The 12862-nt window shown below is 42.6% G+C and overlaps 1 protein-coding gene across 5 annotated transcripts in view; it reads left to right on the forward strand.

Annotated features, from left to right (window-relative positions):
• The window catches only part of TLE4 (TLE family member 4, transcriptional corepressor), a 325462-nt gene that overhangs the window by 176492 nt on the left and 136108 nt on the right, over window positions 1–12862 (forward strand). For 3 of the 5 annotated variants that reach the window (XM_029616594.1, XM_029616577.1, XM_029616605.1), the window contains 2 exons: window positions 10321–10525; window positions 10776–10792. In XM_029616594.1, the coding sequence (XP_029472454.1) occupies window positions 10321–10525; window positions 10776–10792 (222 nt within the window). The remainder of the gene's footprint in view (window positions 1–10320; window positions 10526–10775; window positions 10793–12862) is intronic. The other 2 variants (XM_029616585.1, XM_029616616.1) reach the window with 1 other exon arrangement.

Consider the following 12862-nt stretch of genomic DNA (forward strand, 5'->3'; position numbering starts at 1 on the left):
CAAGAGTTCCTGACTTCAGTGCCAGGGAAAATAGTGGGAAGTGTTCTAAAGATCAAAATCACAGAACATATAGAAAGACATGGTTTAATGGAACAAAGTCAGCATGGCTTTACCCAAGGCAAGTCTTGCCTCACAAATCTGCTTCACTTTTTTGAAGGAGTTAATAAACATGTGGATAAGGGTGAACCGGTAGACATAGTATACTTGGATTTTCAGAAGGCGTTTGACAAAGTTCCTCATGAGAGGCTTCTAGGAAAAGTAAAAATTCATGGGATAGGTGGTGATGTCCTTTCATGGATTACAAATTGTTTAAAAGTCAGGAAACAGAGAATAGGATTAAATGGACAATTTTCTCAGTGGAGGGGGGTAGGTAATGGAGTGCCTTACGGATCTGTACTGGGACCCGTGCTTTTCAATATATTTATAAATGTTCTGAAAAGGAATACGACGAGTGAGGTAATCAAATTAGCAGATGATACAAAATTATTCAGAGTAGTTAAATCACAAGTAGATGGTGATAAATTGCAGGAGGACCTTGCGAAACTGGAAAATTGGGCATCCAAATGGCAGAAGAAAGTTAATGTTGATTAGTGAAAGGTGATGCATATAGGGAAAAATAACCCAATCTATAGTTACACAATGTTAAGTTCCATATTAAGAGCTACAACCCAAGAAAGAGATCTAGGCGTCATAGTGGATAATACACTGACATTGTCAGTTCAGTGTGCTGCAGCAGTCAATGTTAGCAATTATTAGGAAGGGAATGGTGAATAAAATGGAAAATATCATAATGCCTCTGTATCGTTCCATGGTGAGGCCGCACCTTGAATATGGTGTACAGTTCTGGTCGCCGCATCTCAAAAAAGATATAATTGCGATGGAGAAGGTACAGAGAAGGGCAACCAAAATGATAAAGGGATGGAACAGCTCCCCTATGAGGAAAGACTAAAGAGATTAGGACTGTTCAGATTGGAGAAGAGACTGCTAAGGGGGGTTGTGATAGAGGTGTTTAAAATCATGAGAGGTCTAGAACGGGTAGATGTGAATTGGTTATTTACTCTTTCGGATAATAGGAGGACTAGGGGGCACTCCATGAAGTTAGCATGTAGCACATTTAAAACTAATCGGAGAAAGTTCTTTTTCACTCAACGCACAATTAAACTCTGGAATTTGTTGCCAGAGGATGTGGTTAGTTCAATTAGTATAGCTGTGTTTAAAAAAGGATTGGATAAGTTCTTGGAGGAGAAGTCCATTACCTGCTATTAATTAAGTTGACTTAGAAAATAGCCACTGCTATTACTAGCAATGGTAACATGAAATAGACTTAGTTTTTGGGTACTTGCCAGGACCTTATGGCCTGGATTGGCCACTGTTGGAAACGGGATGCTGGGCTTGATGGACCTTCGGTTTGACTCAGTATGGCATGTTCTTATGTTGCTCCTGCTTCCAGTGGCTTCTGGTCCAAGGGGGAAAAAACTGCAGTACCCCTCTCCCTGATGTGGCCCAGAAGCTGAAGAGAAAAGCTGGTGTCTCCACCACCACCACCTTCTTCCCTTTTCCTCTTTCTCCCCTCATGTGCTGGAGAGGGAGGCTCTAGAGGCAAAAGGAAAAGGTTAGTAGCGCTGTAACACTGACCGTTCTCCTGCTGGCAGGGGCTGGGGTTGTATAGAGGGGTAGATGAAGAGGAAGAAGCCTTGGGATGCAGGAGGAGTTACAACTTTGATGCTCAGCGGTGGGGAGAAATTGGGGATTGGGGCATTTTGTGGGGTATGGAGAGTGGAAAATCAAATTAGAAGCTAGAACAGAACTTAGGGTATAGTGGGGACTCTGAGACTGAAAGGGAACTTGGAGCTTGGTGGGAAGGGAACAGAGGGGACTCTGTGATTGGATGGGGGTGTGAGCAGGGTATGATATAGTGTAAAATGAGGCACCTGAAGGACAGGGAGGGTTTTGCAGAGAATGTTAAGGATCTGAAGAGCTGGTGAGGAAATAAGATAGTGTAGGAGTGAGCAGATGGAAATTGGAGGGGATAAAATAAAGGGACAGAAGGGGTAGTGCATCAGTGACAGGGATGGCATTTGAGCTGGTGTGGGGATGAGATGTAGAGGAAAGTATATGAGGGCTGGGGAGGAAGATATTAGAAGGTGGCAATGAGAGACTAGGACGTGGGTTAAAGACTGGAGGGAAACAGACTAGTGAGGGATGGGGTGGAATGGAAGAGCTAGGGTGAGATTGGGAGATGGAAAGCAAAAAAAAGAAAAAAAGGGAGATTGAGAGCTGACAAGGACCACAGGGATAAGTGTGATGGGGAAGGTGGAAGAATCAGACTGAAAATGGGGAGGTGAAGGACATAAAAGATGTGAGGAGGGAGCAGTAAAGAGATGGTAAGGGATGGGAGAAGATAAGAGGGTGGGGATGGAGGAGCTTGGAAGGAGGTGAGGGTAAAAGGAAATGATTGGGAGAAATGAGAGGGGATGGTTGGAGAGTGTATACGTGGGGAAGTGATTGTCGTTTTGGGGGGGAGGGGGGAGGGGGCATTTGAAAGAGCCAGAAAGGAGGTCACATTTGAGAGGCAGGGCAGAAGAGCCAGACAACTGAAGATTGATAAGAGGAGCTACTCAGGGAGGGGGAAGATGGAGGACTGAGGTGGGACAATGGAAGGGAAAGTTGGGGAAGTGGCGTTGAGATGGGGAGAAAACGAGGGATGGTATCTAGCAATGAGTGGCTATAGAGAGAGGAGAGAGAAATGAGATTAATTGGAAATATCAAGTCAGACAAATGGGGTTAGAATTAAGAGACAATCAGAGACCCTGGAAAAGGAGTTGGGAGACTTAAGAGGAAAGTTGAAGAAAAAACTAGGACCGAAGCAATTATGAAAATAGTGTCTAGATCAGAGCTTTCCAAAGTGTGTGTCGGGACACATTAGTGTGTCGCTTGTAGTGTGGAGGTGTGTCGCCCGGTCCACAGGGCCGGCGGAAGCAGGGAACTATAGCAGGAAGATCGGCGGGCAGTGGTGGAGCTTACATCACCACGGCCCGAAGAAAAGGGTCACGTTCACTCCTCCTCCTTCCTGCCTGTGCAGCCCTGGAAGAAAAACGTTGCCGGAGCCGCGTGGGCAGGAAGGAGGAGGAGCATCTGCTGCGTACAGAAGAAGAGCAGCATTAATGGGCCGTTGCGGATCCCACGTCGCGACGGCCCGAGAAGAGGAGGAAACCCGATAGCAGGGCCACTGCGGATCCCACGTCGCGACGGCCCGAGAAGAGGAGGAAACCCGATAGCAGGGCCGCTGCGGATCCCACGTCGCGGCGGCCCGAGAAGAGGAGGAAACCCGATAGCAGGACCGCTGCAGATCCCATGTCACGGCCAGGGAAGATCAGGGCCTCTGAAGAGCCCATCCTTCGGCAACCCGTGCAGAGGGACAGCATGTGCCAGTGAGAGCCTGTGCTTAAGCAAGAGAGCATGTAGGAGTGAGAGAGCCTGTGTGTGTGAGAGTGAGACAGCATGTGCACGAGAGAGACAGTATGTATGTATGTATGAGAGAGAGGCATGTGAGAGTGAGAGCTGTGGATGTGTGAGATTGCATGTGAGTGAGAGCCTGTGTGTGTGAGAATGTGTGAGATAGCGTGTGAGAATGAGAACCTGATTGTGTGTTTGAGGGAAGACAGATGAGAGAAAAGAAATAGAAAAAAAGACCCTGTAAAAGGAATTGGCAAAAAAACAAGAAAGGAAAGGTGGAAAAAAAAGCCTGTGACCAACCGATTAGAAAACTAAGATCAGACAGCAAAGGTAAAAAAAAAATTACTTTTTAGTGATTGGCACATGTAATCTTTGGGAATGTGCAAGAGTAGCACTTTCTCTATGCCGATCTCACAATGTACGAGATCAGCATGGAGGAAGTGGAAGCCTGCAAATATTTATTATGAGATAGGTTGTGTTGTGAAACATTTTATTTATGTACATATTTAAGGAAACACATAAATTGTTGAAATACATTTTGTTCGTTTAACCTTTAACTTCTGGTTTGCTGGTAGACTGAATTACTGTGTCACGAAATTATGTTTGTCTAAAAAGTGTGTCACCAACATGAAAAGTTTGGAAAGCTCTGGTCTAGATAATAATAAAGGTAGTTTAGAAAAGAAGTTATTTTGTTTTTAGTTTAGTGGTTGGAAAATGTCAGCTTTGCACAGTAGAAGAGGAAATGTTTCTTTCTCTAGTATTGTAGTGCATGCAGTCTGGCTTCTTGGAATATCAGTTTCAGTTTTTTCTCTGCACATTTCTAGTTTCTAATTTGTGGTCACTTATTCTGTATTTATAGCTAAAGTGGGGGGGATTATGCTGGCAGGGATTGGTAATATGTTTCTCCAATAGGAGGTGTGTATTCTAGTGCTTGTTGCAAAATTGGTAGTGAAGCCTTTTGATAGATGGGGTTGTTGCTGATTGATTCCTGGCAGTGAGGACTGTTACAGTGTGGCAAGTTCGCTATATAGCAGGTGTGGCCAATTATGGTTCTCAAGAGCCACGAACAGGTCTGGTTTTCATGTTGTCCCCCGTGAATATGCCTGAGAGAGATTTGCATGTCTGATCATATTCATTGTGGATATCCTGAAAACCAAATCTGTTTGTGACTTCTATGACCAGAGTTGGCCACTCCTACTATATAGTTTATATATGTATCTTTTATAGGGTTTTATATTACTTTTCAACATTCAGGTTAAATGATTTCAGAATTTGATTTTTTTTTTTCTTTTATATGGTGAGTTGGAAGGGGAAAACCTTCTAATTCTGGGCTGAATCTATTGGTTGGGTTTTTTTTGGTTTGTTTTTTTTTTTTGGGGGGGGGGGGGGGAATTGCTGTGAATTTAGGTAGAATTTATGCTCTCTCATCCTATATAGACCATTGACTTCATATCTGACCTTCAGTGCCTAGGGATAGGAAAAACCTATATCCATCCTGGGACTCACCATAACTTGGTTAAAAGCAAATTACAGTGCTTTTATATAATAAAGGTAAAAGAGAACTTTTGTGAATGATAATTTGCCAAATGATTAAACATGCCCTTGTGAAAGATTTAGGGGTCTGTGTGCTGACCAGTGTTTGAGCATTTCCTGCAGGTTGTAATGCTGGTGTTTACGTCCAGCTTTAACGCCTGATGTATGAAAGTAATGATCAGCAGTATTACCATGGCCACAAGACAGCGTGATCATGGAAGGTAATGCAGGCCACGCTCTGCATGTGAGCTTTCTCTGTCACCCTCTCCTCCTCCTTCCCACCCCAGAACAGTTGAGACTCTGGGCTTCCCCATCCTCTAACAGAAACCATTGGGCCCTCTGTCCCTGTGAAACAACCCCCATCTTATCTCCAGCCCCCCACTTACCTGCTGATAGGTGTTCCTTGGATCTTTGCCAGCAGGAAGGAACCAGGAGGGAGCTAATGCCTTTCCTGCCCAGCTGTAATGAATGTTGACCTCCATGCCAAAACATGGGGAACCAGCGATAAGGATGTGCATGTCGGTGGCACAAGTTAATATTCTTTGTACATGGATATTAACTAACGCCCCATCACCGCTGACACCCATCAATGCATAGGTTCTTATAGTTAACGTTTCTTTCTGCTTTTTATTTTTTTGGTGGTAATCGATTTTAGTAATTTTTCTTATAAGCTGGTAATATACAGGAGTCCATTTTCAGCTGCTGTGCGGCTCAACTAGTTAGCCGGATAAACTTATCCAGCTAACTAGCAGGATATATTCAGCGGCATAGTCGTGCCATTGAATATACCTGGCTATCTTTTTTTTAATTTACCATATTTTATGCTCCAGAAGACGCACCTGACAATAAGACGCACCTAGGGGAAAATTAAAAAAAAAAAAAAAATGGTGTGCTAAACCGGCTCTGTTCACGGGCGTCTGTGCGTCTTATGGGGCAAATTAGGGGAGGGCATAAAATTGTTTTTTGTCCACATTTCATTTTCGGGTCTGGGGAGGCTCCATTTCGGTCCACTCCCCAGATCAGAAAACTTTTATCGATCTCTTTCTGGGGAAAAAAAACAAAAACATCCCAACCCTTTAAATTTAATTAACTACAACCCCCCACCCTCCTGACTCCTCCAAGACTTGCCAAAAGTCCCTGGTGGTCCAGCGGAGGTCCGGGAGCGATCTCCTGCACGTGGGCCGTCTGCTGCCAGTAATCAAAATGGTGCCGATGGCTCTTTGCCCTTACTATGTCACAGGGCCTACCGGTGCCATTGGTCGGCCCCTGTGACATACTAAGGGCAAAGGGCCGTCGGCGCCATTTTGATTACTAGCAGCTGACGGCCCACGTGCAGGAGATCGCTCCTGGACCACCAGGAACTTTTGGCAAGTCTTTGGGGGGGGGGGGGGTCAGGAGGGTGGGGGGTTGTAGGTAGGTCTTTTTTTTAATATTCGCTCCATAAGATGCACAGACATTTTCCCCCCACTTTTGGGGGGGTGGGGGGGAAGTGTGTCTTATGGAGCGAAAAATATGGTACACTTTATTGAATTTCTATTACATTTTACAATGGAAAAGAAAATACTTGGCTATCTTAAAGTTAGCTATTTATATCTAACCAGCTAACTTTAGGAAATCCCTAGGAGCCCAACCAAAGTTAGCCACACAAGTTAAGTGGCTAACTCCAAATATCAGAATTATCCACTTAGCGTTGCGGCCTGTCTCTATTTCTCTTCAGAACGCCCCTTGCCCGCCTACAGAATGTCCCCTTCTTATCCAGCTAAATTCTAGCTGGGTAAGACATTTAGGAAGATAATTGCTACATTATCTATCGAATATTGACCTCACGGAGACTAACCAAGGTTTGTTTTTTGTTTTGTTTTTTTTTTTTTTGGGGGGGGGGGGTAAGATATTGTCATTCACCATCAACAGTAAACAGCTGTTCTCTATCCTCCTTCCCACCAACATGGTTAGTGTAACATCAAGCAGGTTGCGGCTTTGGCTGAGGTCAAGCACTCCCAATTCTCGCCTCCTCAAGGGCTTTCTCTCTGTGTTGCCAGTGCACTGGTAAAAATGACTTTAAACTCTTGTCAGCGTAGCTACTGGTGCATGCATCACAGTCCCACTCAAATAAACCTGTCACAACACCAAGTCAGCAGCCGGGGAAGAGTACAAGGGCAGGCCTCCAGCTTTTCCATTCGAGCAGCACTAAACGTGCACAGAGTGCCCAATTATTTCAGCATTATTGAGCAAGCCTACAGGAGGACCCAGGCCTTGCTACATTAGATTTTCTTTAGTAATTTGCTCAAGTACCGCTGAGGACACTTAAAGGGCTTAAAACGGTGGCTGCAACCAGTTTCCTTTTCTGGGTTGTTAATTCAGGTTTTCTCTTTCAAATTAACTCTCGCTGCATGCTGCGCAATAGTGCTGGGAGAACTGTTTAACACTAATTTTCTCAATTTTTAGCTTTCTTTTTCCTTTTTTTTTTTATAGCATAACTGCTTTCAAGCTTATTCATTTCTGTCTGTCGATAAGAAATGTATATATGTGTTAACCCTGTGTATATCTTTAGCTGGATGCAAATAATGCGTGGATAGGTTCTGGCAGTGGGAATTGGTTTGACTGGAGCCATCAGCTTGCATTCTCTTTGCTCTGGGGTTTTTGTTGATTCTGACCTAATACTGAACCAGAGTGTGTGTGCTGTGCCTCCTGGATGTCCTGGATGCCCTTGAGCTGTTTTATTACAAAGGGACTGTTTGTCAGCTTCTTCATGCTGCCCTCTCATGCAAGGTGGTGAAACCTGTTGGCGCTCTGACAGGTTGTCCCAAGGCCCGACCTTGACTTCATGTGATAGTTGCCAAATTCCCAAACCTAATTTGTAAGCCTGCACAGTGATTATTTTGGTTGATTTCTGCTGATTATGCCTACTTCCTGGCATTCCCATGCCTTTCTTTCTAGTTTGCCGCCTCTATACATTTTGTACTTTTAATGAAATTTGAGAAGGGGAAGCCAAATTAGGTTTAGGAAGGAGATGGAGTAGAAATGTGTAAGTTTGAGCTGTTAAGTTTGTGTAGCAGTCCAAATTAGCTGAATGTTTTTTTTTTAATTTAGTAATGTGACATCACAGTTATATTATCCCACTTGATGTCATAAAATCCTCGTTATGATTTTTCTTATTTCCTGTTTTACATGCAAGTGAATAAAGAAATTGCTAGATATATTTAGAGAGCTGATGGGGAGGGAAGGAGGACAGACGGGACATTTGGGTAGATTCATGTTTGCACGGCTCCATGCATCTTTGTGATATTTGGAAGGGGGGGGGGGGGGGGGGGGGGGGGGGGAATCAGCTAGATTTGTCAGTCTGATGGAAGGAATCAGCTGTCTCCTGTGATCATTACATCTCTGACTACCTCTCATTGTTAAGTTTTGAAAATAATTGCCAGTAAATTGCAGAGCGTTGGGGCTGCACAGCATCAGCTCACTGATTGCCTGATTCAGGCAGCAGTGTTTGATGGAATATCACAAAAAGGAAAACCTAATAAAAGCAGACACACCCACCCATTAAATAATTAAGACAGCACTTGTTTTGCTGTTGCCCTCTTTAATGGTCCAATTCAGAAGTGGACAGGAAGTAATTTTATAAACTGTGCTGTGCCATTTTGTTCCTTTTTTTAAATTTATTTCTTTTATTAATTTTAACAATATCAAAAACACTTGATAATGGAAATTACAACAATCTAAAAAAAAAAAAAAGACAGAAAAAGTGTAAGTGAAAAAACATAATCTAAACTTAAATATGGGGGAGAATAGAAAGACAAATAACATTTAACAAGGTGATGTATTACTCTGTAACATAGAAACATAGAAACATAGAAATGACGGCAGAAGAAGACCAAATGGCCCATCCAGTCTGCCCAGCAAGCTTCACACACTTTTTTCTCTCATACTTATCTGTTTCTCTTAGCTCTTGGTTCTATTTCCTTTCCACCCCCACCATTAATGTAGAAAGCAGTGATGGAGCTGCATCCAAGTGAATATCTAGCTGATAAGTTAGGGGTAGTAGGGGTAGTAACCGCCGGAATAAGCAAGCTACACCCATGTTTATTTGTTTTACTCAGACTATGTTATACAGCCCTTATTGGTTGTTTATCTTCTCCCCTGCCGTTGAAGCAGGGAGCTATGCTGGATATGCTTGAGGTATCAGTTTATTCTTCTCCCATGCTGTTGAAGCAGAGAGCCATGCTGGATATGCATCGAAAGTGAAGTATCAGGCACATTTGGTTTGGGGTAGTAACCGCCGTAACAAGCCAGCTACTCCCCGCTTTGTGAGTGTGAACCCTTTTTTCTTCTCCCCTGCCGTTGAAGCAGGGAGCTATGCTGGATATGCGTGAAGTATCAGTTTTTTCTTCTCCCCTGCCGTTGAAGCAGAGAACTATGCTGTATATGCATAGAAATAGAAGTAACAGGCTTATTTGGTTTGGGGTACCCACCTCAGTAACCTGATTCACTAATGGAAAGCAACAGAAGGAGAAACTCCGCTTTGAAGAAGCCCATCCAGTGGCGTAGGGTCATAAAAACAAAAATCTGTTTTCATCTGTCTTCACCAGGCACTTGCAGGGAAACTTCAAAAGGAAACTTGCACTGGAGGAAATCACATAGAAACATGACGGCAGTAAAAGACTCTATGGCCCATCCAGTCTGCCTATCCTCCCAATTAATTTAGCATTATAATTCCCATCAGTTTAGAGCAAATCTGTATATTTATCCCATGCTTTCTTGAATTGAGATACTGTTTTTGTCTCCACCACCTCCACTGGGAGGCCGTTCCATGCATCCACCACCTTCTCTGTAAAGAAATATTTCCTAAGTTTACTCCTGAGTCTACTCCTGTGCATGGAAATCTTTGTGATATTTGAATGTCTCCTATCATATCGCCCCTATCTCACCTTTCTTCTTGGGTATGCATGTTTAGATCTTTACGCTCATCCCCCATGTGCTTTAGAAAGAAGACCACCGACCACTTTAGTAGCCACCCTCTGGACAGACTCTATCCTATTTATAACTTTTGAAGGTGCGGTCTCCAGAATTGTGCATAGTATTCCAAGTAAGGTCTCACCAGGGACTTAGAAAGGGGCAGTATCACCTCCAGTTTTCTGCTGACCATCCTCTCCCTGTGCAACCAGTCATCTTTCTGGCTTTTACGGTCACTTTATGGTTTAAGCAATAAAAACATCTTCTTTTGCAATTGTCACCTTTGCTATGTCTGATGAGCCATGAATATATATATATATACATGTACATTTTTTTAACCCTGGTTGGGAACAGTTTGATATCTGTTTAAATTTCTCACAGCAGCAACAACTCCAGGCGCAGCATTTGTCTCATGGACATGGTCTCCCCGTGCCTCTCACGCCGCACCCGTCTGGCCTGCAGCCTCCAGCCATCCCGCCCATCGGCAGCAGTGCAGGCCTCCTGGCCCTCTCCAGCGCACTAGGTGGACAGTCCCACCTGTCAATCAAAGACGAGAAGAAGCATCATGATAGTGATCACCAAAGAGGTGAGAAATACTAACTCTTCATTGAGTTTTTGGTTTTTTCTTTCCTTGCTTGGTTTAAGTTTTTGCCTTGCAAAATGCATTGGGCTGGTTGACAGGAGTTTAATTATTGATGAGAGGAACATTAATTTCATCCTGCATGTTAGATACTATTTCTAGCACACAACATAACATTATGGAAACTAACTGATGTTTTTCTGTTCTGTTTCCCCTTCATTCTCTCTGGTTCTTCTTGCCACCAATCTGTGTACAGACAGAGACTCCATAAAGGTAGGACTTTGGAAGAATTATTTGAATACTTTTTTTGGTGTATTTATTACGGTGCCAGTGATTCTGCCGTTCCAGTGTGATTTCCTTGCAAAGGAATAGTCAGCAGAGTTATGGATTGTAGCATCAGATTTGGTGACTTTCCATGTCGATACTTCTTTGCTCCCATATTCATCTGTATCTAAATATATTCCTGGACAATATAGATTAGGGTAAAGGAGGTTTATCATGTTTTGCTGGATTAAATTATGTCCAGGTTTCCTGGCTATACCACAAATAGAGTTTAATCATTTAGGGTGAAACCTTTGTAGCAAACGTATGTTTGATAAAGTCCCTGTCAGGAGGCAAACTGCTTATTCAGTGGAGATTTTTGAGAGATAATAGTATTTTGCATCACTGCAGAAATGAAATTATAGGCTTTGCATTTTGCTGCTTGCTTTTAGGGCTTTGAGGGAGTTTTTAACATATTGAGGTCTCCTAGTTTCCTGTGACAGATTATATAGGTAGATTCTGCATCAGATTTTTCAAGATTCTGCAACAACTAGATTTGCTTCTCAGTATGCACAGAAAAGCCAATTTTTACTGAAAATATTTCACATTGTACTTAAACAATATGTAAATGATATACAAATTAAAACAAATTACCATGTACATAAAAAAAACCCTATTTAACAAGTAAAGACCTGCAATAAGTTACAGACTTTAACTGTGAATTAAAACAGTGTGACCATTCTTTATATTTTCAGGGGTAGTTTGTCTTTCCAAGTATAAAAGCTTATGTATGCTAAAACTATGCTCGCTCACCATGAACAGAGTTCGTCACACTGCATTGTAAATAACTAAAATTAATGCATGAAATTAATGTTTAATTTATAACATTTCAAATAGATTGAATAAAAAGAACCACACGTGGAGAAATACAACAAATTGTGCAATATATACAGACAACACTAGAGAGAGCCATCACAAAAGACAGTAAACCATGACATTTCTGATCCTAATAAATAGATTTGTACAACATCACACATGAGGGGGGCAGCTCTCTGGCTCAAGCCACAAGATTTTGTCCTATGGTGCAAAAGGATCCCACAAAGATGGTGCATTCAGGCCCAGGGAGGGGGAAGGAAGATGGCTGCTACTAGTGTGTCTAACCAGTGGTACTGTGGGTGCATCTCAAAGGAGGTGCCCACCCATCCCTTGGATTCGTGAAAGTACCCTGAACCACTTCAGAATGCCATTTGGGGAGGCTAAGGAGGGGAGGGAGCAAAACAGACAAAAAGACAATATGTAAATACAAATCATAAATAAGATATAATACAATAATAACAAAATTAGAATGCAGAAAAGGTAGTTTATGCATGTCTGCTCCAAGTGAAGCACTGCATCACTAGTTGATGGGCTTGTAGTTCTCCCTTCTGGTCAGTAGGTGCCAGTAGCAAGCCTGTCCCGGTGTGCCCAAAATCAGAGAATCCTCTAATCTGATTTGACGAATCAGAGCCAATCAACCTCCAGCACAGTACCAACAGACAAATTAATTGAATTCTACACAGAGAGCTTAGTATGTGTCCTCCCCTGCAGCTGCAGATTTACGGGAGACCGGGGGCTATGATTATTATAATCTAGGAGTTACATGTATTTTGAGCAGTTTTATTGCTGAAATCCAATTTTTTGGATTATTCAAAACAAAAACATTAAACTGGCTATGCATGTGTGTTCCGGGTCATATTTCTCCATTGTGTAGATGCATAATATTTGTTTTACAAAATGAATAAAATGTTAAGGTATATGCTACACACACAGAGCACCCAGTAGAATGTGGAGTTGTTTTAAAGAAAATAGAAAATTTCTGAAGGCTGCAACTTAAAGAAATGTTCAGACTTATAAGCACAATAAGCTAGCCCATTTCTTGGTTTATTTTTTCTTGTTTTTTTTTTTTTTTTTAAGACCAGGCTGATTCAGTCCTGGTTTTACCCTGCTTCATACAAGTATTTGTCCTACTTTTCTTGGGGAAATCTGACCTGCTAGCCAGTGTATTCAGTGAGGTGAAGTGAGGCTGGGCCATTGTCTTCTGGA

This window comes from Rhinatrema bivittatum, chromosome 1, assembly GCF_901001135.1.
Source record: "Rhinatrema bivittatum chromosome 1, aRhiBiv1.1, whole genome shotgun sequence".
Classification (NCBI taxonomy): domain Eukaryota; kingdom Metazoa; phylum Chordata; class Amphibia; order Gymnophiona; family Rhinatrematidae; genus Rhinatrema; species Rhinatrema bivittatum.